The 21,823-nt window shown below is 43.0% G+C and overlaps 2 protein-coding genes across 4 annotated transcripts; one reads left to right on the top strand and one right to left on the bottom strand.

Annotated features, from left to right (window-relative positions):
- Window positions 1–7: 7 nt before the first annotated feature.
- On the top strand, window positions 8–10,395 carry ankar (ankyrin and armadillo repeat containing). 3 transcript variants are annotated; one of them, XM_029674054.2, is made up of 23 exons: window positions 8–759; window positions 944–1,381; window positions 2,186–2,349; window positions 2,465–2,580; window positions 2,762–2,942; window positions 3,061–3,283; window positions 3,365–3,406; window positions 3,502–3,703; window positions 4,116–4,324; window positions 4,471–4,575; window positions 4,825–5,072; window positions 5,245–5,413; window positions 5,499–5,740; window positions 5,983–6,136; window positions 7,376–7,537; window positions 7,807–7,913; window positions 8,093–8,215; window positions 8,494–8,655; window positions 8,811–8,928; window positions 9,440–9,549; window positions 9,730–9,926; window positions 10,014–10,060; window positions 10,116–10,377. In XM_029674054.2, exons 1-23 carry the CDS (start codon window positions 141–143, stop codon window positions 10,274–10,276), a joined length of 4,299 nt encoding a protein of 1,432 aa, XP_029529914.1. In that variant the 5' UTR covers window positions 8–140; the 3' UTR covers window positions 10,277–10,377. The 3 variants fall into 3 exon arrangements, with proteins under 3 accessions (XP_029529914.1, XP_029529853.1, XP_029529784.1); XM_029673993.2 differs by having other exon boundaries at window positions 35–759; window positions 8,497–8,655; window positions 10,150–10,395; XM_029673924.2 differs by having other exon boundaries at window positions 35–759; window positions 10,150–10,395.
- A 193-nt stretch (window positions 10,396–10,588) lies between these two features.
- Window positions 10,589–18,687, bottom strand: osgepl1 (O-sialoglycoprotein endopeptidase-like 1). Its single transcript, XM_029674361.2, has 7 exons — window positions 18,152–18,687; window positions 17,623–18,010; window positions 17,334–17,538; window positions 16,812–16,960; window positions 13,799–13,929; window positions 10,809–10,880; window positions 10,589–10,734 (listed from the first exon to the last, which is right to left on the bottom strand). Exons 1-7 carry the CDS (start codon window positions 18,355–18,357, stop codon window positions 10,650–10,652), a joined length of 1,236 nt encoding a protein of 411 aa, XP_029530221.1. The 5' UTR covers window positions 18,358–18,687; the 3' UTR covers window positions 10,589–10,649.
- Between the last annotated feature and the right edge of the window lie 3,136 nt (window positions 18,688–21,823).

Raw genomic sequence — 21,823 nt, 5'->3', positions numbered from 1 at the left:
ATTTGGACTTTGAGGCAACAATGTTGTGCCGTGATGCTATCAACAAGTTTAACCCGTTATTCTAAAACGGTCTATGCAAGTACTTTAAAGTGTAAGCAAAGGTTAAAATAGCCTGCTAGCTAACGTAAACTGTGGACGTAATGGCGCGCTCACTGACATCCAGTGCTTCGTCCAGATTACAACATTCTTCTGTTGAAGAGGAGAAGGATGACACGGCCTACCTTGCTGCATTGACAGCTCAAAGAAATGCCAACGCTTTCTTTGAGAAGTACGACAAGGGTGAAGTTCAGGAGTTGCTGAGCCTGACCTCTTGTAACTGGTTTCTGAGTGGTGATGACTTCACTCAGCCAGTTGAAATGCCGCCGGGTATAATCAAACAAATGAGGAACTTCACTAACTCAAACTGTATCATTCTCGCACCTGTGGATGTGCGAGTCCCTCTTGATTACAAGGTGGTCCATCAAATAGTCAGAGAGCTCACAGTTGGCATCTATTGTTTCAACCAAGTGCCATGTATAAGTCTTGAACCCAACTTTGACCAGAGCACCTCGTGCCAACTGTCTCCAGCATATTATGATACGAAAGTAGGACAAATTTTGGTTAATGTTGACTACACCATCAAGGCTCTTTGGCATGGAGCCAATATTCCTAGAGAAAATCGCATTCGCTTCTCTGAACTCTGGAGAAGCAGCATGGGTGTCGACTCAAATGGAGTGCCCCAGACAAAGAAAGATGTGTTTGCAGAGTTTCTCACTGCAGGTATTTGGGTGACAGCGAAATGTAATGTAATGCAAGATCAATTACTGACAGATAAATGCATGCCCTAACTTTGAGGCAAAATTGTGTCCGTTTTTTAATAATGATGTTGATTAGATTCAATTGAACATGCCTTACTTTAGAAATAGGATTCCCCTCAACTGGTGATGCTTGTTGAATCCTCCAGGTCTTCAGGACATCTCAGAGGAGCCCTGTTACCAGGGCATATACAACATGGAAGTCAATGTGGATCCTACCTACGACCCCAACAGTGCAGAGGAGGAGAGGCTTTTTTCCCAACACCAGGAGAGCATCCTGCTTAAGCTGACATCCTACCTGTCCTCTGTCCGACAGCACGGCAACCTGTTTGTGTTCGAGGGCGCCCACAGTCTGGCCAGTGTGGTGAGGCTGACTGAGGAAAGGCTGGAGCTGGCCACCTATCAGAGGCTGCAGCAGAGGCTGGGTCTACAAGCAGGCCTGGTTAGGGGCTGCTTGGAGAGGAAGGCAGAGGTGTGCAGAGACCTGGCTTACCTGCGCCTCCTCACTTTCCTGGTGCCCTTCCTGGTAGGGCTAAAGAAGAGGATGAAGATCCCAGACCTGGCGCAGATGCTTCCGGCTTACTCAGGTCGGTTGCTACAGCGCAACAATGAAATATAACTTACAGGATCTCCATGAGCAACACTAGCTACATCTCTGTGCTACTTACTTACTGTGTTCATAACGGTATTTGAATTCCAGACTGAGGCCAATTGTCTGTCACTGAAACAACTAGGTTCCCCATTGCCTAATAAATCAGACTTTTATAACCAATACTTAATATACAGTCTGAAACATAGCAATGCAAAATCAAAGTTTTCCTTATAAGCCAGAATGTTGACAACAATGACTACAATTCCTTTTTAACTTACCCTACCGGTTGTGTGGTTGGTCCTTCAGCTGCTCAAAACGTTTGACAAAATATCCACAGTAAAGCGTTGTTTCACAACTTTTTTTTTTAGAGCGCCAGTACTGCTGTTGAAATGTATATCACCTGACACGTGTAAAACCATGTAAACAACTGCAGACTTTGGTTACTGTACTTCCGTCTTGTGCACGTGCCTTTGGTCACAAGCAAACAAATCTTAATTGCTACACACAGATACGTATCTTGAAGTCAGGCTAATAACAATTCCTTTGGATATTGCCTCATTTCAACCAACTGAAGGACCAACGCCACAGACAATCGGCAGAGTATGTTCAAATTCTGTTTATTCAACATTCTGACTTGTAGGAACTGTTTGGAATGTTTTAACATTAACTTGTGTGGCGATTGCCTACACAATTTGAAGGCATTGCCACGTTTCGTGCCTAGGTTCCCTATGGCTATCATACCATTGACGTTGGGGTTGAAACAGATGTGTTTATCTTTGTTTTCCTTCTGTTTTTGTAGATGATAAACTGAAGACAGAGAGGGAATTACCACCATTGCTCATTGGACCTGCGTTCGCCTGTAAACATTTTCCGTACAAGTCTGATGAGTATTTTCACCTTCACGGTGGGATTGAAGTTGACATCGGAACCCCTCAGCTAGAGGAAGTCTCTGAGGAAACAAAGGTGAGAGTTAGATTCACTTACCAGTGAGCCGTCAATAGCCACTTAAGAGCTATCTACTTCCACAGTGAGGCCCTAGTTTCATAGTGAAATCAGGTTGTCTTGTGGTTCCCGCCAGGAAACCTTTGCTGCACTGCAGAGTCTTGCAGTGGATCACCTAAGAGATCTGCTAAGTCAGGACACCACCTACAAAGAGCACTTCCCCGTACCAGTCCACAAGGTCAACGGCAATAAGTATGTTAAGTTCACTTGCAGAGAAGCGGTCTTAATATGCACGCATAAACACACACATCTCACTTACATTGAGCTCGGAGGCCTTACACTCCCACACAGATGCACTTGTAAGAGAACACAAACCCATGCTTTTCAGTGTCCAATGGTCAGGCTCTTACACGCTGCTTGATGTCTTTGGCAGCTATCATGCGATCTCCATTGAGGTGGGCTCATTCTACCCTCAGCCTAACGTGGTTCCATGGTGGGAGGCCCTCAACACTGCCATCAAAACCCTGAGAGGGAAGAGATTGCCTCTCTCTGACGTCCAGCTGCATGAGCAGTTCAAGAAGACATTTGGCTACAAAAAGGCCATCAATTGCAAGGTGCTGATGGAGAAGAAGATATAGCAATATAGGAAGCTGTTCTTTGTTTTCTTTTTTTTGTATTAAGTAAATGTAAAAGGCTTGTATGATCGTGTGTGTTATTTCTCACTGGGTTCAGAGTGTGCCATTTGGCCTGCGTGCTGCGGCAGAGCGTGGCCTATCCGCTGTGTTCTACTCGCTGTGCCGTCGGAACTCTCCATCTCACCTGGGAGTCCTGGACGAGCAGGGCTACTCCCTGCTGCACCACGCCGCCAAACACAACCACACTCACATCATCTGCCAGCTGGCCACCACCGGGGTCAACCTCAACCAGAAAAGCAGTGGCAGGTTCAGCCGCACAGGTCAGAGACATGCCTCTCTCTCCCTTACTCTCATTTACACACTGTCCTCAAAACTGTTTAGAAACACCTTTTATTTTGCAGTGAAATCTGGAGGTGGCGGTGGGCCCCCAAAAGAAGGAGCTGGTAAGCACATACCAGTGTGAACATGCCAGCCTCACTCTACTGTAACGAAATAGGGCTTTCAGACACTGCTTTTCACTTGTTTGTACCTGTTCCAGGCTCTACTCCCATGCACCTGGCTGCTCAGTGTGGTTCCCTGGAGGCCATCAGCTGCCTGCTGGCTCTGCAGGCCGACCACCGGCTAGTGGACCGCAGGGGCTGGATGGCTGTGCACTTTGCTGCCTACTACGGCCAGGTGGCCTGCATACAGGCCCTTTGCAGGAAAGACCCAGAGCTGGTGGAGATGCAAACCACTGCCGAGTGAGTGAAGAGGCACTTCTAGGTTTAGAATAGATGACATGTCTAACAGGATTCAGTAGGATGCAACAGCAGGCCACTGGCACCGTTCACAGAAGCTTTCAGTGTCATTTAATGTAACACTAGCATGACATTGCTCTGTAATCAGCACATACAACAGTGGAGGCTGCCGAGGGGAGGACGGATCATAATAATGGCTGGAATAGAGTCAATGGAATGGTATCAAACACGTGGTTTCCATGTCGTCGATACCATTCCATTGACTCCGTTCTGGCCATTATTATGAGCGGTCCTCCCCTCGGCAGCCTCCACTGACATACAAGTAACAGACGCCACAAAATGCACTGGAGGCGGTACGGATGCATCTGCTTCTACGTGCACACAGGTTGACGGTGTTGTTTTTTTGTCTCCTCAGGTACCGCAGCTGCCCGTTGCTCCTGACGGCCAAGTCTGGCTCCGTGGAGGCCCTGGACTACATGCTGTCCGCGGGAGCCAACTGGAGGAGGAGGGACAGCAAGGGCAACGACGTCGTGCAGCTGGCCGCCCTCTACTTCCACCCCAAAGTCCTCAGGCACCTCATCTCGCTGGGCCTGCCGGACCTGCCTGTCTGGAAGATCCTCGTGGGTACGCTGCCTGGTGGAAGAGATAGGAATTAGCTAGCGAGCGAGGGTTAAGCGAGGCCAATGTTTGTTTGGATCGCAGGTTGTATCCGTTCGATGAGTCTGCACGGATACTGAGGTGTGTGTTTTTGTGTGTGTGTGATGGAGCAGAGATGCTGCACAGCGAGGACCACCGCAGGCTGGAGATGGCCATCCGCTGCCTGGAAGCTCTGTGTGTCACGGCCAAGTCCTTCTGGAGGGATATCATGGATGCAGGTGAGTGAGTTTTTGGAGAGTTTGGGCCTATATCAGACAGGAATGCCTTGTTTTATACTATAGCCATGAATACTAGCTTTGTATTACCAATTTATATTTAGCCAATTTTCAACCATCCTTAGAGTTATACTCCATATCACAGTAACATTACAGCATTAAACATTTTTGGTACTACGGAATACAAAGCTAGGCCACTTGCAATAGAATCAAAATATCGAAGGACCCTAAAGCAGTTGACCTATTCTGTAGGAGGGATCCCGGCCCTGTTGGAGCTAATGCGCAGCACGAGACCAGCGCTACAACGTATGGCTGCCGCCGTGGTGTGTCACATCTCGGAGAGGACACCCGTGTGTGAGGCCCTGGTGCGCTATGGTGCCGTGCCGGTTCTGGTCAATCTGCTGGGCAGCCAGCAGGCCGAGCTCCACTCCCGCTGTGCCCTCATACTGGCAGACCTGGCAGGGCACAGTGACCAGTACCAGTCCCTCATAGCCCAGCAGGTTAGTACTACTGATATAATCAGTCTTTCCATTAGCCCATCTGGTTAGTATTGCTGTAACTAATAGGTAGGTTCAGTTATAACCAGGCTTGTGTGTGTGTGTGTCTGTCTGTATTTGTGTATGTTTGACGATTCGTGCATGCGTGTTTGACAGTTCATTTGTGTGTGTCCAGGGTGGAGTGGCCCCGTTGGTGAGGCTCCTGGGCTCGGACCTACATGATGTGCTGGTGAACACTGTGCGGTGCATCAAGGCGCTGTGTGTCCGTAGCCCCGGCAATCAGACGGCCGTGGCTTTGGCTGGGGGGATTCCACAACTTGTGGAGCTCTTGACTGTCAGATCAGGTACACTGTTAAATCATGAGTAAGACGATGATCATGATGTTATAGAACATGATGATGAATCGTCTTTCTGGCCATGTATCTCCAGAAGTGTTGCAAGAGGAGGTGTGTGCGGCTCTGGCTGAGCTGGCTAAGGGACACCGGGAGAACCAGGACACCATCTGTGGAGTGGGCGCCGTGGCCCCGTTGGTGCTCATACTGCGGGGGAGGAAGATAGCCGCGCAGGTGACAGCAGCCAGAGCCCTGGAGGCCATCGCTGATCACAACCCTGCCATTCAGGCCCGCTTTCTGAAGAAGTCGGCCGCCAAGCACCTCCTACGACTCTTAAAGGTAGGACCTGAGCAAGTCAAATCATTGTTTCCCTCATTTTTAAATATGCTTATGGAATTCTTGAACATTTTATATTCATGTACTTTAAGTTGTGTCCCCTGGGCCATGAGTTCAGTAGGGCACACTGTATCAAACTGTTTTGCCACAGAAAATGAACATTGTGCTCTTATGGGACAAATTCAGATAGTACCTCCCCATTTCAATCTTTCAAAAAAGTTTTCTCCCTATTGAACGTGACCCAGGTGTTCCAGGTGGAGGCGAGGGAGCAGGGGGCCGTCTCTCTATGGGCCCTGGCAGGACACACTCTGAAGCAACAGAGACTCATGGCAGAGCACATCGGCTACCACTTCATCCTCGAGCTCATCCTCTCCTCCTCCGACAGGATGCAATATGTCGGTAGGTTCTCTCATTTTTCATATTTTTGTTTTAAACGCTACCCCTCTGTACTTGCTAAGTCTCTTATGCAAAATATGTCTTTTACACCAAAGTAATCTCTCTCACAAGAGGAAGTTAAATGGCAATCATCGGTTCATGGACAGAGTTGGCTCGCTGACATCAAGCTTTTCCAGACATTTTATTTGGGTCAAGGGGATGCCGTCTCCGGAGATCGATGAAACTAAACACTGAGTGTCGTAAAACAATGAAACTTCCATGCGCTGTTGACAGGCGATGCGGATAAATGATTGACTGTACCATAAACAGGCACCCTGAGGTTTGTGCTGGAGCGAGGCTCACCTCTGTCACCGCAAGACCAGCCGCCTCCTGCCCCCAGACGGCTTTCCTCTGCTAGACTCATCACCCGCAGCCAGAGCACAGGAAGGCATGCAGTCAGGAATGCCTGTCTGTCTATCCCTCCATTGGGAATCCCAACACCTTGAAAATAAGAGGAACACAATCTCAAACAAAATTTGAATGAGACAAACATTTCAATATCCCAAAGTTGATTTGGAAGTACTGGGGTATCAATTGAAAGGGGATGGGTCACTCCCCATACCTCTGTCATTCCTTGAACACGTGTTCCCGGGTAGTTTTTAAGAGCCTCTACTCTTCCCTCAGGTCCTCGGTCTGTCAAACATGTCTACAGAACATCTGTACAGCAGCTTCTGAAATAGTTTCTGTCCAGACAAGACGACAGATGGTTCTTTCATTCCAGCCTTCTTTTTCACCAAAAAAATGCCTGTCGTTCTCTTAAAAGGGAGACGAACTGAGGTTAATGATGTGGAAATGGTAGGCCTGCGCCTGACCACAGTAACACCCCGACCAATGGTTTAAAAAGTGAATGTACAGATTGAATTCTAGGTAACACTTTACCTGAACTGTCTGTCACAAAGTCTACATAACGCCATCATAGTAATGGCACTAACAGTCATGACCGCTAATGTCAGCTTATAGGCCTAGCGACTAACTTTACACTATGCATAACCCAAAATTGTTATTAGGGCCAACTAATTGACAGGTCAAAACTCTAGCCAACTAGCATACCTAGATAACATTTTCCGCCATGACTCTGTGTGGAGGTTTCAGATCTGGTCAGGCCAGAGAAGGACCTTTATGAAAGAATTCAAGTCGAGGTTTACATACAATTCAGCTTGGTAAAGTGTAAACAAATAGTAAACAAATAGTATTGTCTTTCAGGCTGCCAGGCAGTTATAGCACTGAGCAGGGACAGTCGGAGCCACCAGGACGGGCTGTGTAAAGAAAATGGGGTGCCCCCGCTGGTTCGTCTACTACGGGGGTCCCGGACCACAGAGAGTACCCTCCTCAGCGTTATACGATCCCTGGGCATCCTGTGTATTGGTTTGTACATTCTCACTGTTGCATGTACTGTGTTTCTCAAGATAAGATTAAGGCAATCAAAGGTTTGCATTAACCATGCATTGGTATCAATGGGCGATTTTGAGTAAACCTTTGTCATGATACTACTTGACGATTTTGACCATTGAAGTTTTAACAGTGCTACAGTAGTAACATGGCTTTCAGACTTGACTTGGAAACAAGTCATGGTATACAAGCTAATAATATACCATAACTTCTAGTGCATGCATGTTTCGTACATCTAATTTTAGGAGGGGCACACACCAATAACCCAAACAGCCAGAGGGTCATAGCTGAGGAGCAAGCCATTCCAACTCTGTTAGAACTTGTGAAGCACCAAGAATCACTGCAGGTCAAGGTAAATAAATTGGAAATCGATCACACAAAAACAAAGCGTTCTCTCTCTCCCCTTAAATGTCCTTGGTAGTGCCACAAAAGTCCCACAAACAAGGGCGTCCAATACTAGAATTTCCATTATTATTTGGTAATATTTGGTAAAGAAATTGAGGCTTGGGTGACATGTTGATTCTCCCTCAGGTCCAAGTGGCTCAAACGCTGGCCTGTGTGCTTCTGGGAAACCAGGACCTACAAACAACCTTCTGGGAAAAAGAGGAGTTTACCTACGAAACAGTTCTAGAGTTGCTGCGAGTGCCAGATCAGGTAAACCATTTGAAAGGCTGTTTGTGGGCTACTTCATAACTTTAGCCCAGAACCTTTCGGTATGTCAGCTGTCAGCACAGTCACTAACCAGATGAGGTGGAACAAGATATGGGTCTAATAGAGATTAGAAAGAAAAGCATCCAAGATACAATACTGTTATCGCAATGTGCAATGAACTACTGGCACCTAATGGTCAAGGACTGCTCAAGCAGTAAGGGGTGTTGACACTCCGTAAAGTGCATTCCCCATGGCAATTTGTCATGTTTTCCTTTTCCCAGCAGGACATCTGCCTGGAGGCTGGTTATGCCCTGTCTCTGTTTGCCTACAACAACACCACCCAGCAGGCAGCCATCCTGCAGAATGGTGGCATTCCCATAGCCATGTACGAGCCCTTCTTGAACTCCAGGAATGAGATGGAGAGGGCCAAAGCTGCTTTTCAGGTAGATCATTAAAAAAATCACCTGAGGGCCACAGTAATATCAATGAGTCATTAACAGCTGCTGATTTGTATGTGTTTTCCGACTTGACACGGAATTAGTGTTAGGTAATGCCTTTTATCGCTACCTTTTCGTTTTGTGGTAACTGGTCTCTCCAGATAGTTGTGCTGGCCAAAGTGATCACAGACACAGACCAGGTGACTCTGTCTGCCAGAGGGGTGACTGTCCTTGTAGACCTTCTGCAGTCCACTAATCCCAACACTGTGGTCCTGACAGGTAACTTCAGCCCAGTACTATGTATGGGAAGAACATTATATACACTGAGCAAAAATATAAACGCAACATGTAAACTGTTGGTTTCATGAGCTAAAATAAGACTCCAGAAATGTTCCATACGCACAAAAAGCTTATTTCTCACATTTTTTGCACAAATTTGTTTACATCCCTGTTTAGTGAGAATTTCTGCCAAGATAATCCATCCACCTGACAGGTGTGGCATATTAAGAAACTGAATAAATGGCATGATCATTACACAGGTGTACCTTGTGCTGGGGACAAAACCCACTCTAAAATGTGCAGTTTTGAGTGCACAGAAATATGTGATGAGATCCTGAGGCCCATTCTTTTTAAAGTTATCTGTGACCAACAGATGCATAATTTATTTATTTAATTTGACTGATTTCCTTATGAACTGTAACTCAGTAAAATCTTAAATTGTTGCATTTTATATTTTTGTTCAGTATAGAAGAACACTAGTCTTACCTTACTGCATACATTTCTGCCATAGCTCAGTTGCTAGCCAGTCTGGCTCACACCCGGGCAGGTATTCCTGATGCTATTGTCACCATGGGAGCTGTTGGTCACCTATGTGCTCACCTGTATTCTGAGGAGGAAGAGGTAAGGATGGGACTTGTGGTATGGGGGAGCATTCCTGTCTATGACTATTGCCTGAAATCTAACAGACTATCAAGATAATTCATTCTACAACCATCATATGCTATCCAACTTGACATATTTCAGGTTATGATGTGCAGATTTTTGATACAAGCATTGTGGTAAAATCTTGAATATCTTCAGGTGCGAACGGCATCTTCAAGTGCCCTCGGCTACCTCACCTTTAACCGTCACGCACATCGCCTCTTGTTGGTGGAATGTCGAAACACTCCATCTATGTACAACCTTTTGACCCAGCATCTCATCGAGGATGCCAAGATCTCACACATTTTTACTGCGGAGTTCGAAAGGCAGAAAATAGTGGGGCTGCCATCACTAAGGTATGTTCGTTTTTTTGCCCTAAAAAGCTTTGCTTTCATATTTCTAGCTGGGATAACATCAATCATTTCTGTCCTTTTTTAAAACAGTTTGGAGATAAATGGTGGCCCACCTGTTCCTCAGCGCAACAAAAAAGGTACATTTTGTTATGCTGTACATCATTATTTGAATCTATTTCATATAATAAAAAGTCGCAATCGTCTTTGTCGCCTCTACCTACGGCAGGTTTATCCAAAAAGACAAGCCGCACTCCTGGCCTGTCAGTGTCTGCAGGCCACTTTGGGAGGACCAGCTCGGCTCCAGTTCTCCAGCTTCAACCCCAGAGGAGCAGGACAGCCAACCCCAAGGTTAGGCTGCAGGGAGAGGGGCCAACCCATAGCTCCCAGCCCACCCTGGAGTCACTGAGGCTGGATAAGGACAGCCAGTGGCCCCGGCAAAAGCAGTGACCCTGGAGGTCAGCATAGGATCTAGCCTGACTGGGCTAGCTTAAAGTTGTAGTGAAATGATGACTCAGGGAGCCATTCTATTTATATTCAAGATTAATATATTACATTTATATTATTAATGGGAATGACTGACTTAATGGTATAATATATTGGAAGTCGATTGAATAAAAAAAACGAAATGAAACACCTAACACAGAATGGAGTCCTTTCTGCCAGGATGTATTTCAAAAGTTTAATGGTAAATAGTAGGAATTATATGGATATGTACATAAGTGAACGTCAGTCCGTAACCCTCAGCTTTAATGGTGGAAGTTTGATAGCTGCCTCCTTCACTTCTGCTGTTATGTTCACACCCAGAGGAGCTCTAGAACACAAGGGGCAACAATTAAGCTATTGAACTGTTATCAATTGAAGTGAGTCATCTTTTTTTTGACTTACTTGGGCTCATAGTTGACCTCCTCAGTATGGGACAGGATGCCCTTTCCTTCCCTCAGTCTCTCAACTCCATTCCTGAAATAAAGTGTGGTTGAATGCACTGGACTCCAAAGCCATATATAAGCTGTGTATTATATCTTATTTGTCATGTTTTCTTTATTATATACAGTACCAGTCAACATTTGACACACCTACTCATTCAAGGGTTTTTCTTTATTTGTACTATTTTGTACATTGTAGAATAATAGTGAAGACAAACTGTGAAACAACACACATGGAATCTTGTAACCAAAAAAGTGTTCAAATTAAAATATATATACGACGCCAGGACAGCGGAGTCAATCACCACCTTCCGGAGACACCTGAAACCCCACCTCTTTCAGGAATACCTAGGATAAAGTAATCCTTCTCACCCCCCCCCCCTTACTAGATTTAGATGCACTATTGTAAAGTGGCTGTTCCACTGGATGTCTTAAGGTGAACGCACCAATTTGTAAGTCGCTCTGGATAAGAGCGTCTGCTAAATGACTTAAATGTAAATGTAATGTAAATGTAAATTCTTCAAAGTAGCCACCCTTTGCCTTGACAGCTTGGCACACTCTTGGTATTCTCAACCAGCTTCATGAGGTAGTCACCTGGGGCCTCATAAAACTGTGCAGAGGATTCACGTCAAAAGGTGGCATACGGGCAAAACACAAAGTGCTTAAGCACAAAAATATAATGATTTATAACAGTGCGCACCCACGTCGGGTTTCCCTTTTATAAATCACAATCGACAAGAAATTTGCCGCACGTCCCTAATTAATATTCATCCGTACTGACTGCATGATGGCAAATCGTGACAGAAAGGCTAAAAAAATATATTTCACCTAGTGTGAAATGGAAGTTCTTGAAGGGGAGGTTTAAGCAAGGAAAAAAATATATTGTTTGGTAGACACAGTGTGGCACATTGTCTGTGCAAGGCTAAGTGTTTGTGCTGCGGGGGAAAGGAGACACCGTATCGCAATCCCCTTGATGAGCGACTTGCCAGTATTATATGGGAATCCCTCCTGAGTGGAGTAGTGAAGGAGGGGGACATGCAAGACGTACCGGATGATTTTGATTGTCAAAGCTACCCAATTGCCTAACACCTTCAGGTGTGGTAATTACCCTGATTGTAACTGACAATGACAGGGCCATTATCACATTGACAGTTCTGGGCAACGAACATGTGATAACAATATATGAAATTGCACTCGTATCTGCCTCAGTCGCGAGGCATCGTAAACGGCATCAGTTTAAACGTAATTTGTCCTACTGTTCACCTTTTATTTATGAGAATACATTTCATAACATGCAAGTATTGTTTAATAATTACAGATCCAATTAAATATGATTCCTGATTAAACTACAACATATTTGAGGGGTTATTTTGCAAAAACATATCTCTGTATTTATTATCCTAAATCATGTTTCTTGTGTGTTTTTATTCGTGTGCACTCCAGGGAACTCTTCATATATAATATGTGAGGTAATATTTCTATTTATTTTAAACAATGGTATCGATTTCAAAGTGTTTCTCGAGTTTCATCCTTCTGCCTTCGGAGTCACAGTTTCTCATTTCTCCAGGTTATGTGCGTAGGTATGGGTCAAAGTGTCGGTGGAGGACCGCACATTCTCCTGTCAAGTTTGTTTTTTATAAATCCCAAAAAGTTTGCTTCGAAAGTGGTATACGCCTTCTTTTGTGCCTGTGCAACATTTTTAAATGAGGCCCCTGGAATGCATTTAAATTAACAGGTGTGCCTTAATTTATTTTCTTAATGCGTTTGAGCCAATCAGTTGTGTTGTGACAAGGTAGGGATGGTATACAGAAGATAGCCCTATTTGGTAAAATACCAAGTTCATATTATGGCAAGAACAGCTCAAATATGAGAAACGACAGTCCATTACATGAAGGTAAGTCAATGTGAAAAATGTCAAGAGCTTTAAAAGTTTCTTCAAGTGCAGTCGCAAAAACAAAGCACTATGATGAAACTGGCTTACAAGAGGACCGCCACAGGAAAGGAAGACCCAGAGTTACCTCTGCTGCAGAGGATAAGTTCATTAGAGTTAACTGCACCTCAGATTGCAGCCCAAATAAATGCTTCAGAGTTCAAGTAACAGACACATCTCAACATCAACTGTTCAGAGGAGCCTGCATGAATCAGGCCTTCATGGTCGAATTGCTGCAAAGAAACCACTACTAAAGGACACCAATAAGAATGGACTTGCTTGGGCCAAGAAACACAAGCAAGTATGGAGGAGGTGGTGTGATGGTGCTTTGCTGGTGACACTGATTTAGAATTCAAGGCACTATGTGAGACGATAGTCTTACTAAGCGCAAACTAGATGGGATGGCCTATCATTTTTTTCCCAACAGAACAATGACCCAACACACCTCCAGGCTGTGTAAGGGCTATTTGACCAAGAAGGAGAGTGATGGGAGTGCTGCATCAGATGAACTGGCCTCCACAATCACCCGACCTCAACCCAATTGAGATGGTTTGGGATGAGTTGGACCGCAGAGTGAAGGAAAAGCAGCCAACAAGTTCTCAGCATTTGTGGGAACTCCTTCAAGACTGTTGGAAAAGCATTCCAGGTGTAGCTGGTTGAGAGAATGCCAAGAGTGTGCCAAGCTATCATCAAGGCAAAAGGTGGCTACTTTGAAGAATCTCAAATATAAAATATATTTTAATTTGTTTGAACACTTTTTTGGTACCTACATTATTCCATATGTGTTATTTCATAGTGTTGATGTCTTTACTATTATTCTACAATGTAGAAAATAGTAAAAATAAAGAAAAACCCTTGAATGAGTAGGTGTGTATATATTTTTTAATTAGTTATGCTATTTTGATATTGATTACTGCACGGTTGGGTAGAGCATGCAAGTTAAGCATTTCACTGTGCATGTGACAATAAAACTTTTAACTATATATTTTCAAAACCAAAATAACTAATAGTCTTCTACATACCATGCGATCATGACTCCATTGTCAGTACAAAACTTGGATGGAGGACAAAGCAAATGTAATCCAGTGGTGTCTGTGACAATCTTCAAAATCTTTCGGATGTACTGGTTACTGGCAACTCCTCCTGACACCACCTAACAGAGCAAAACATTTAGGACACCATATGGACACCATACAATTGTTTGTAGAAATACTGTGCCTTCAGAAAATATTCACACCCCTTGAGTTTTTCCAAATTTTGTTGTGTTACAGCCGGAATGTAAAATGGATTAAATTGAGATTTTGTGTCACTGGCCTACGCATAATACTCCATAATGTCAAAGTGGAATTATGTTTTTAAAAATTGTTACAAATTATGCAAGCCTATATAAATTCAGGAGTAAACATGTGCTTAACAAGTTGCATGGACTCACTCTGTGCGCAATAATAGTGTTTAACAGGATTTGATTACCTCATCTCTACCCAACACATACAATTACAGTGCCTTGCGAAAGTATTCGGCCCCCTTGAACTTAGCGACCTTTTGCCACATTTCAGGCTTCAAACATAAAGATATAAAACTGTATTTTTTTGTGAAGAATCAACAACAAGTGGGACACAATCATGAAGTGGAACGACATTTATTGGATATTTCAAACTTTTTTAACAAATCAAAAACTGAAAAATTGGGCGTGCAAAATTATTCAGCCCCTTTACTTTCAGTGCAGCAAACTTTCTCCAGAAGTTCAGTGAGGATCTCTGAATGATCCAATGTTGACCTAAATTACTAATGATGATAAATACAATCCACCTGTGTGTAATCAAGTCTCCGTATAAATGCACCTGCACTGTGATAGTCTCAGAGGTCCGTTAAAAGCGTAGAGAGCATCATGAAGAACAAGGAACACACCAGGCAGGTCCGAGATACTGTTGTGAAGAAGTTTAAAGCCGGATTTGGATACAAAAAGATTTCCCAAGCTCTAAACATCCCAAGGAGCACTGTGCAAGTAATAATATTGAAATGGAAGGAGTATCAGACCACTGCAAATCTACCAAGACCTGGCCGTCCCTCTAAACTTTCAGCTCATACAAGGAGAAGATTGATCAGAGATGCAGCCAAGAGGCCGATGATCACTCTGGATGAACTGCAGAGATCTACAGCTGAGGTGGGAGACTCTGTCCATAGGACAACAATCAGTCGTATATTGCACACATCTGGCCTTTATGGAAGAGTGGCAAGAAGAAAGCCATTTCTTAAAGATATCCATTAAAAGTGTCGTTTAAAGTTTGCCACAAGCCACCTGGGAGACACACCAAACATGTGGAAGAAGGTGCTCTGGTCAGATGAAACCAAAATTAAACTTTTTGGCAACAATGCAAAACGTTATGTTTGGCGTAAAAGCAACACAGCTCATCACCTTGAACACACCATCCCCACTGTCAAACATGGTGGTGGCAGCATCATGGTTTGGGCCTGCTTTTCTTCAGCAGGGACAGGGAAGATGGTTAAAATTGATGGGAAGATGGATGGAGCCAAATACAGGACCATTCTGGAAGAAAACCTGATGTAGTTTGCAAAAGACCTGAGACTGGGACGGAGATTTGTCTTCCAACAAGACAATGATCCAAAACATAAAGCAAAATCTACAATGGAATGGTTCAAAAATAAACATATCCAGGTGTTAGAATGGCCAAGTCAAAGTCCAGACCTGAATCCAATCGAGAATCTGTGGAAAGAACTGAAAACTGCTGTTCACAAATGCTCTCCATCCAACCTCACTGAGCTCGAGCTGTTTTGCAAGGAGGAATGGGAAAAAATTTCAGTCTCTCGATGTGCAAAACTGATAGAGACATACCCCAAGCGACTTACAGCTGTAATCGCAGCAAAAGGTGGCGCTACAAAGTATTAACTTAAGGGGGCTGAATAATTTTGCACGCCCAATTTTTCAGTTTTTGATTTGTTAAAGAAGTTTGAAATATCCAATAAATGTCGTTCCACTTCATGATTGTGTCCCACTTGTTTTTGATTCTTCACAAAAAAATACAGTTTTATATCTTTATGTTTGAAGCCTGAAATGTGGCAAAAGGTCGCAAAGTTCAAGGGGGCCGAATACTTTCGCAAGGCACTGTATCTGTAAGGTCCCTCAGTTGAGCAGTGAATTTCGAATACAGATTCAATCACAAAGACCAGGGAGGTTTTGCAATGCCTCGCAAAGGGTTGGAGTACAGAGCCAAAACAAAACAAAAAAAAGTGTCACTGCCCCAAAACTTTTGGGAGTTCATTGTACACTGAGTATACCGAACAGTAGGAGCACCTTCCTAATATTGAGTTCCTCTTGGCCTCAAGACAGCGTCAATTCATCGGGGCAAGGACTTTACAAGGTGTCAAAAGCGTTCCACAAGGATGCTTGCCCATATTGACTTCAATGCTTCTCACAGTTGTGTCAAGTTGACTGGAAGTCCTTTGAGTGGTGAAACATTCTTGACACACACAGGAAACTGTTGAGCGTGAAAAACCCAGCAGCGTTGTAGTTCTTGACACAAACCAGTGCACCTGGCACCTACTACCATACCCTGTTCAAAGGCACTGAAATTGCCCATTCACCCTCTGAATGGCGCGCACACACACAATCCATGTCTCAATTGTCTCAAGGCTTAAACATCCTTCTTTAACCTATCTCCTCCCCTTCATTTACACTGATTTGAAGTGGATTTAACAAGAGACATCAATAAGGGATAGCTTTCGCCTGGATTCTATGTCATGGAAAGAGCAGGTGTTCTTAATGTTTTGTTTACTCAGTGTATATTAGTGCTTTATTCTTGTTCATTTTTTACAATTGTTAGTATTTCTTCTTCCACTTTGACAGAGTATTTTATGTAGATCGTTGATAAAAAAAATGACAATTAAATCCACAACAAAGTGGAAAAAGTCATGGGGTGTGAATACTTTCTGAAGGAGATAATTCAATGCAATATTGTGGATTAGATCATCTTGATAGCTGTGAAAACCCCTATCCAATGATTGGATTTCACTCACCAGTGTTGGATTGCAGGAAGGCAGAAGGTCTTTGGCCTTACAGAACAAAATGGCACGATGTGTGCGCTTGGCAATGTGAGAGGCCACTGTGTGCTGCGTAGCAGCAGCTATGTCATTAACACATGACAACAAAGTTCCCTGCTCCACACCTTGGATTAAAAAAAACATGTAGGTGCATTTTCACACGAAACTTGTCTTTTGGTATTTGTTTCATTAGTCCATTGTTGATATAGTCCCAAAATGTTTTCCATATCAGCAATCAAGGATCAAGATATAACTTTCAAAATAAAGAAATATAGCTGGGATTTCTGTATTTTGAAAGTTATACATCTCTAAACCTTGATGGCTGGCTGACATGCAAAACATGTTGGGCCGATATCAACAATGGACTAATGAAACAAATACCAAAAGATTGTTTTTTGGGTGGAATTGTCCTTCAATTTAAGTGAACTGATTCTATTAGTTGATTAAGGAAAGGTTATGACATAAATGCATATTATATCTTTATGAATTATTTATTACCTTCCTCTTCCTCTTTTTTCTGTATTGACATCGTCACCTGATTTCGCAGACCAGCAAATGAGAAGTTACAGTCATAGTGCGCTCCCATTGGTGGCTTGAAGAGAAACTTCAACCTGTCTCCATCTCGAGCCAGAATCTCTATTGCTTGACCCCCACTTATCATGGAGCACTTTGGGTGTTTGATGAGTGACAAACGTCTTGCCACCTGTGAACACACAAATGTCACAAATTCAAGGCCAAGAAAACCCACCGGCCTCTTAAGTGTTTTCTAAAAAGTTATACTCTTGACCTTGTCCATAGTGTCCCCTGGAGCTTCATCCAGTGTTTGACCCAGGAGAAGAAAGTCATCGATTCCTCTGGCCAGAGCCAAGAGAGAGTGACCTCCGGAGACTAGGAGGACGAGGAAGGGGAATACTACAGGCTGGAGCATCCTGACTGTCAGGGCATGGGCCTCCATGTGGTGGATGGGGATGAAGGGCTTCTGGTGTAGCTTTACAAAGTTCAGGCTAAAGTGCAGGCCTATCCCCAGACTCAGGGCCAGGCCCGGCTTCACTGTGGTGGCGACAGCAGACAGTTGACTCTGGGTGACGCCACTCCTCTCCATGGCCTCCTGGACGACGCGGCCTATGTTCTCTCTGTGGAGCCGCTGGGCAACAGTGGGAATAATCCCACCAGTCCTACAATCAAATACAAATGGAGAACATGATGTCCATTGCAAGGTTTTATCTTGATTCTTGACCAAGAGGGGCATTGCACTGATAAATAAAGACAATCACTTTTGTTGAATGAACATGAAAAAAATACAAGATTGTACCCACTTCATGTGCACCTCTTTTTGTGAATGAAGAGATTCTCCAAGGATTAAGCCTGTTTCATCCATTACTGCCGCACCTGTCTCGTCACAGCTCGTCTCAATGCCGAGAACAAGCCTGGAACTCATTTTTCTTCTAAAAGCACATTTGCTTAAAATCTTGGCTCTAAACATACGTGTGCCTTGTTGAGCCGAAGTTTTATATGCAAACATTTTATTTCACTAAACCGATTTTCCTGCACTAGCCAAAATACATGCTTAAATTACTGAAATTTGGTAAGCACCGCTATCCGTAGAGATTCGCAAGAGGCGAGGAAAATAGCTATGCTACCAGGGACCATTACGATGGTATATTAGTATTTTCTAAAGGTATGTCATTCATTAATAACTTGATTTTAAGTTTCACGACAATGCCACTGTCAGTGACAATTAAATACGTTTGCATTTGTCGCAAAAGCTAAAATTGCGGTGCTGAATTTTTTTGTGCGGAGCTCCACGACCTCACGCTTGTACTTCTGAGGAGCTTGTGTCACATGTAAACAATTCCTCCATGAAACATCAAATCGTTTTCTAGTTAGGTGCAGTTACATTATTCCGAGTTGAAAATGTGAAAGAACATTTTAAAATGTTTTGCGGATATCGACGGGAATATGTTTGAATTAAATAACTACATTTTTTTATTAACCTAGAAAACAAAACTGCGGGTGTCTCTGAATAGTGATAACCTTAGTTTCAGGGGGAAATTATATGCAGTTGGACGTCAACAAGCATTTACGGAAATGTTGGATGAAATGTCACTTTTTTACAGCTCTAATCAAAGCTGGTCAACAAGGCACATTTAATTCGGCAATCAATATGCGATAGGAATTCAAAACGTGTACTTGTTGTATTTTGTTCGTCTGATGTTAAAGTATTCTCACATCTTTTCGGCACTGCATCCAATGTTTATCTTATTTGGATGATTTTGCAACTACGGGCACTTCTATGTCCTCGGGGAATGTTTTATTTTTAAATTCTTTATATGCTAAGTTCACACGACAATCACCCCATTCTTTTTTAACACCTCTCTATCAAGAATTTTTGTATATTTTCAAATGTATTTTATACCTACATTTCACTTTTGCCCTTGTCCCTGACCCAGAATGTTGAGCTTCTACTATGTTTTTCTATGGGAAAACATTGTATAATGTGTAATTATTAATGTTATCTACTAGTGAAAGAGTTAATGAAATGAAATTTATATCAATATTTATTATGAGTATGCCCTTTTATATTGTTTTTTGTTTTTTTACACAAAATATACCTGTCCTTTGGTAGTTGTGTAATTTCCTACACTGAGGACAAATTCCTCATTAATAAAGTTTTTTCAAAATACTTAATTTAGTTACCATGGAAACGTATTGTGACACTGAAGCACATGGCTGCAGCTTGCAGTTGTTCCAGATGTAATGTCCAGATATATGATAGCGAAAGCATGCTAAGCAGCCTGTCATTTTTCTCCAAAAACTGTAGAATCATTTCCATCAGTCATTTCTATTACAAACTAAACAGTGGTGGAAATGACAAAAAACATTATCTTATTCGTTTTAAAATTTAGGCTTATGTAATCCTGTTTTAAATGAGTTTAATCTCGAAAATTCTCCAAGGTGTGTATTTTTCTTTGTTTTTAGAAGATGCCACATAAAACAGCACAGAAGTCGAAGACATGACAAAAAAAATATCCTATATGATACCAGGAACATTCGCAATAAGACAGGGAGAGATGCTGGAAGAAAAAGGAGAAAGGAGAAGTAAAATTTATCTCTGAGCTGACAAAGCCAGAAAAAAGAAGCAAGAGAAGGCAATGGAAATGCAACTAACGGAATAGAAAACAGGCTTGAAAGAGAGCCGTTGCAATGGAGACCTACCTATCAGGCAGGCAACACAACACCTCAGTCACCACATGACTTGCAGCCAGAACATGAGGCCAACATACCTGCCCCTGATGCACACCCTGATACCCCTTCCTCATCGTCTGGAACAGGAATGAGAAGTCAAATACTTGCTGGAAGTAAAAAGGTTGGAAGGGGTCGTTCAAAAACATACACAGATCTTTGCATGACAATGTCAAACTTGATAATGCATTACAGAAAGCTGAGAAAAACTGATGAAGAAAATGGGGAGAAAGATTCCCCAAAGACAAGAAGAAAGGGAACTGAAGGGAACTCCAAAGAACTTGAGAAGGATTTTATTTTATTGTTTCAAAATGCCATCATTGCAGAGTTAAAGCAAAAATAAATAAAAAATGTGCATTGCCAAGGACAAACAACTGGCTTAAAAAATGCTTAGAGGCAACATCCTGAGAAAATATGGCCTGGTCAAAGCCGCAAACGGATCATTTGAATTTTCAGCAAAAGCAATGAGGGCAAATGAAAACAGGTCAACAAGTCTTCAATACTCCAGGAAAAAGCAGTGTAACATAATTAGCACAGCCACAGAAGAGAAAATCACTTGATTTTATGAACGTGATGACAACAGTAGAGCAACAAAAGGGGAAAAGGACACACTAGGAAGGAAAAATAAGAAAAAGCAGAAGCGCTTCTTTAATGGCATAATTCAGAACCTTTTCCTACTATGCATTCTGCAAAATACGTCCTTTTTGGGTTGTCAAGCTAATAGTCCAGGATAGGGACACATGCCTCTGCAAAATCTACGCCAACCTCCAGTTCATGGCGGACAAACTACAGTATCACAGCAGTCGGCTGTTATATATCTCAAAGGCGATAAAGAGCATGGAGGCCCTCCCACCAGATCACCTGGAGACAATCTGTAGGACAATGAAGATACACCAGGTAATAGTTGTGGGTTATTTTATGTCAAATCTTCCATTTGTTATACAAACATTATCACTACACTATGTATCACTAGACTATGCTATCATTACATATTTTGAATGTGCATAACTTTTAGAAATGATTTTTTCCAGATCGTCAGCAACAGTCCAGAGGATACTCAGTTGCTTCTGTTCCTTTCCACATCACTGCACTCCACAGACTGTGACTCTGTTTGAAAAAATAGAGGCAGACCAAGATGGAAAATCCAACACATCTCACAGCGCCTTCCAGCCCGTTGAAGATCTAAGTGAAGCATTGATTGGAAAGTGGTGTGAGGTGGAGTGTGATCAGGACGTTTACCCTGGCATCGTGCAAGACGTTCACACAGAGAGTGGTGCTCTTGTTAAAACCATGAGTCGCGTTGGCCCCAACCGTTTTTTGGGGGGCCGATGAGTGACAACATCATATGGTACAGACCACAGCATGTGCTTGGACTTGCCCCTGAACCCGACCTCGTGACCAAGAGGGACATGGAGCTGGATGGTTTATCTGAGAGGAACGTGGCCCTATTTCTAAGCCTTAGATACTCATATACAGTACAAAGCAGGACATAAAATCATGCATTAAATAAAACATGTGCAGCTCTCAATGAACTTTTCCCTCAATATATAGGTGCTGGAAGTTCTAGTTGTTGCATCTAAGTGTAGTCAAAGACCAAACATTGTTCTCATGTTAAAAAGGTGCTAGTTCCAGTGTTTTAGAATCTTACTTTGTCTTTTATTATTTAAATGTTTAAACAATGGTTGTCGTTCAAAATGTTAGCAATAAAATATTGTTTTCCTACGTTAATTTTTTTTTTTCATTTT

The sequence above is a fragment of the Oncorhynchus nerka genome, linkage group LG1 (assembly GCF_034236695.1).
Source record: "Oncorhynchus nerka isolate Pitt River linkage group LG1, Oner_Uvic_2.0, whole genome shotgun sequence".
Taxonomy (NCBI): Eukaryota; Metazoa; Chordata; class Actinopteri; order Salmoniformes; family Salmonidae; genus Oncorhynchus; species Oncorhynchus nerka.
Note: the sequence above shows the minus strand (reverse complement) of the source record. Positions and strands in the feature narration are given on the sequence as shown.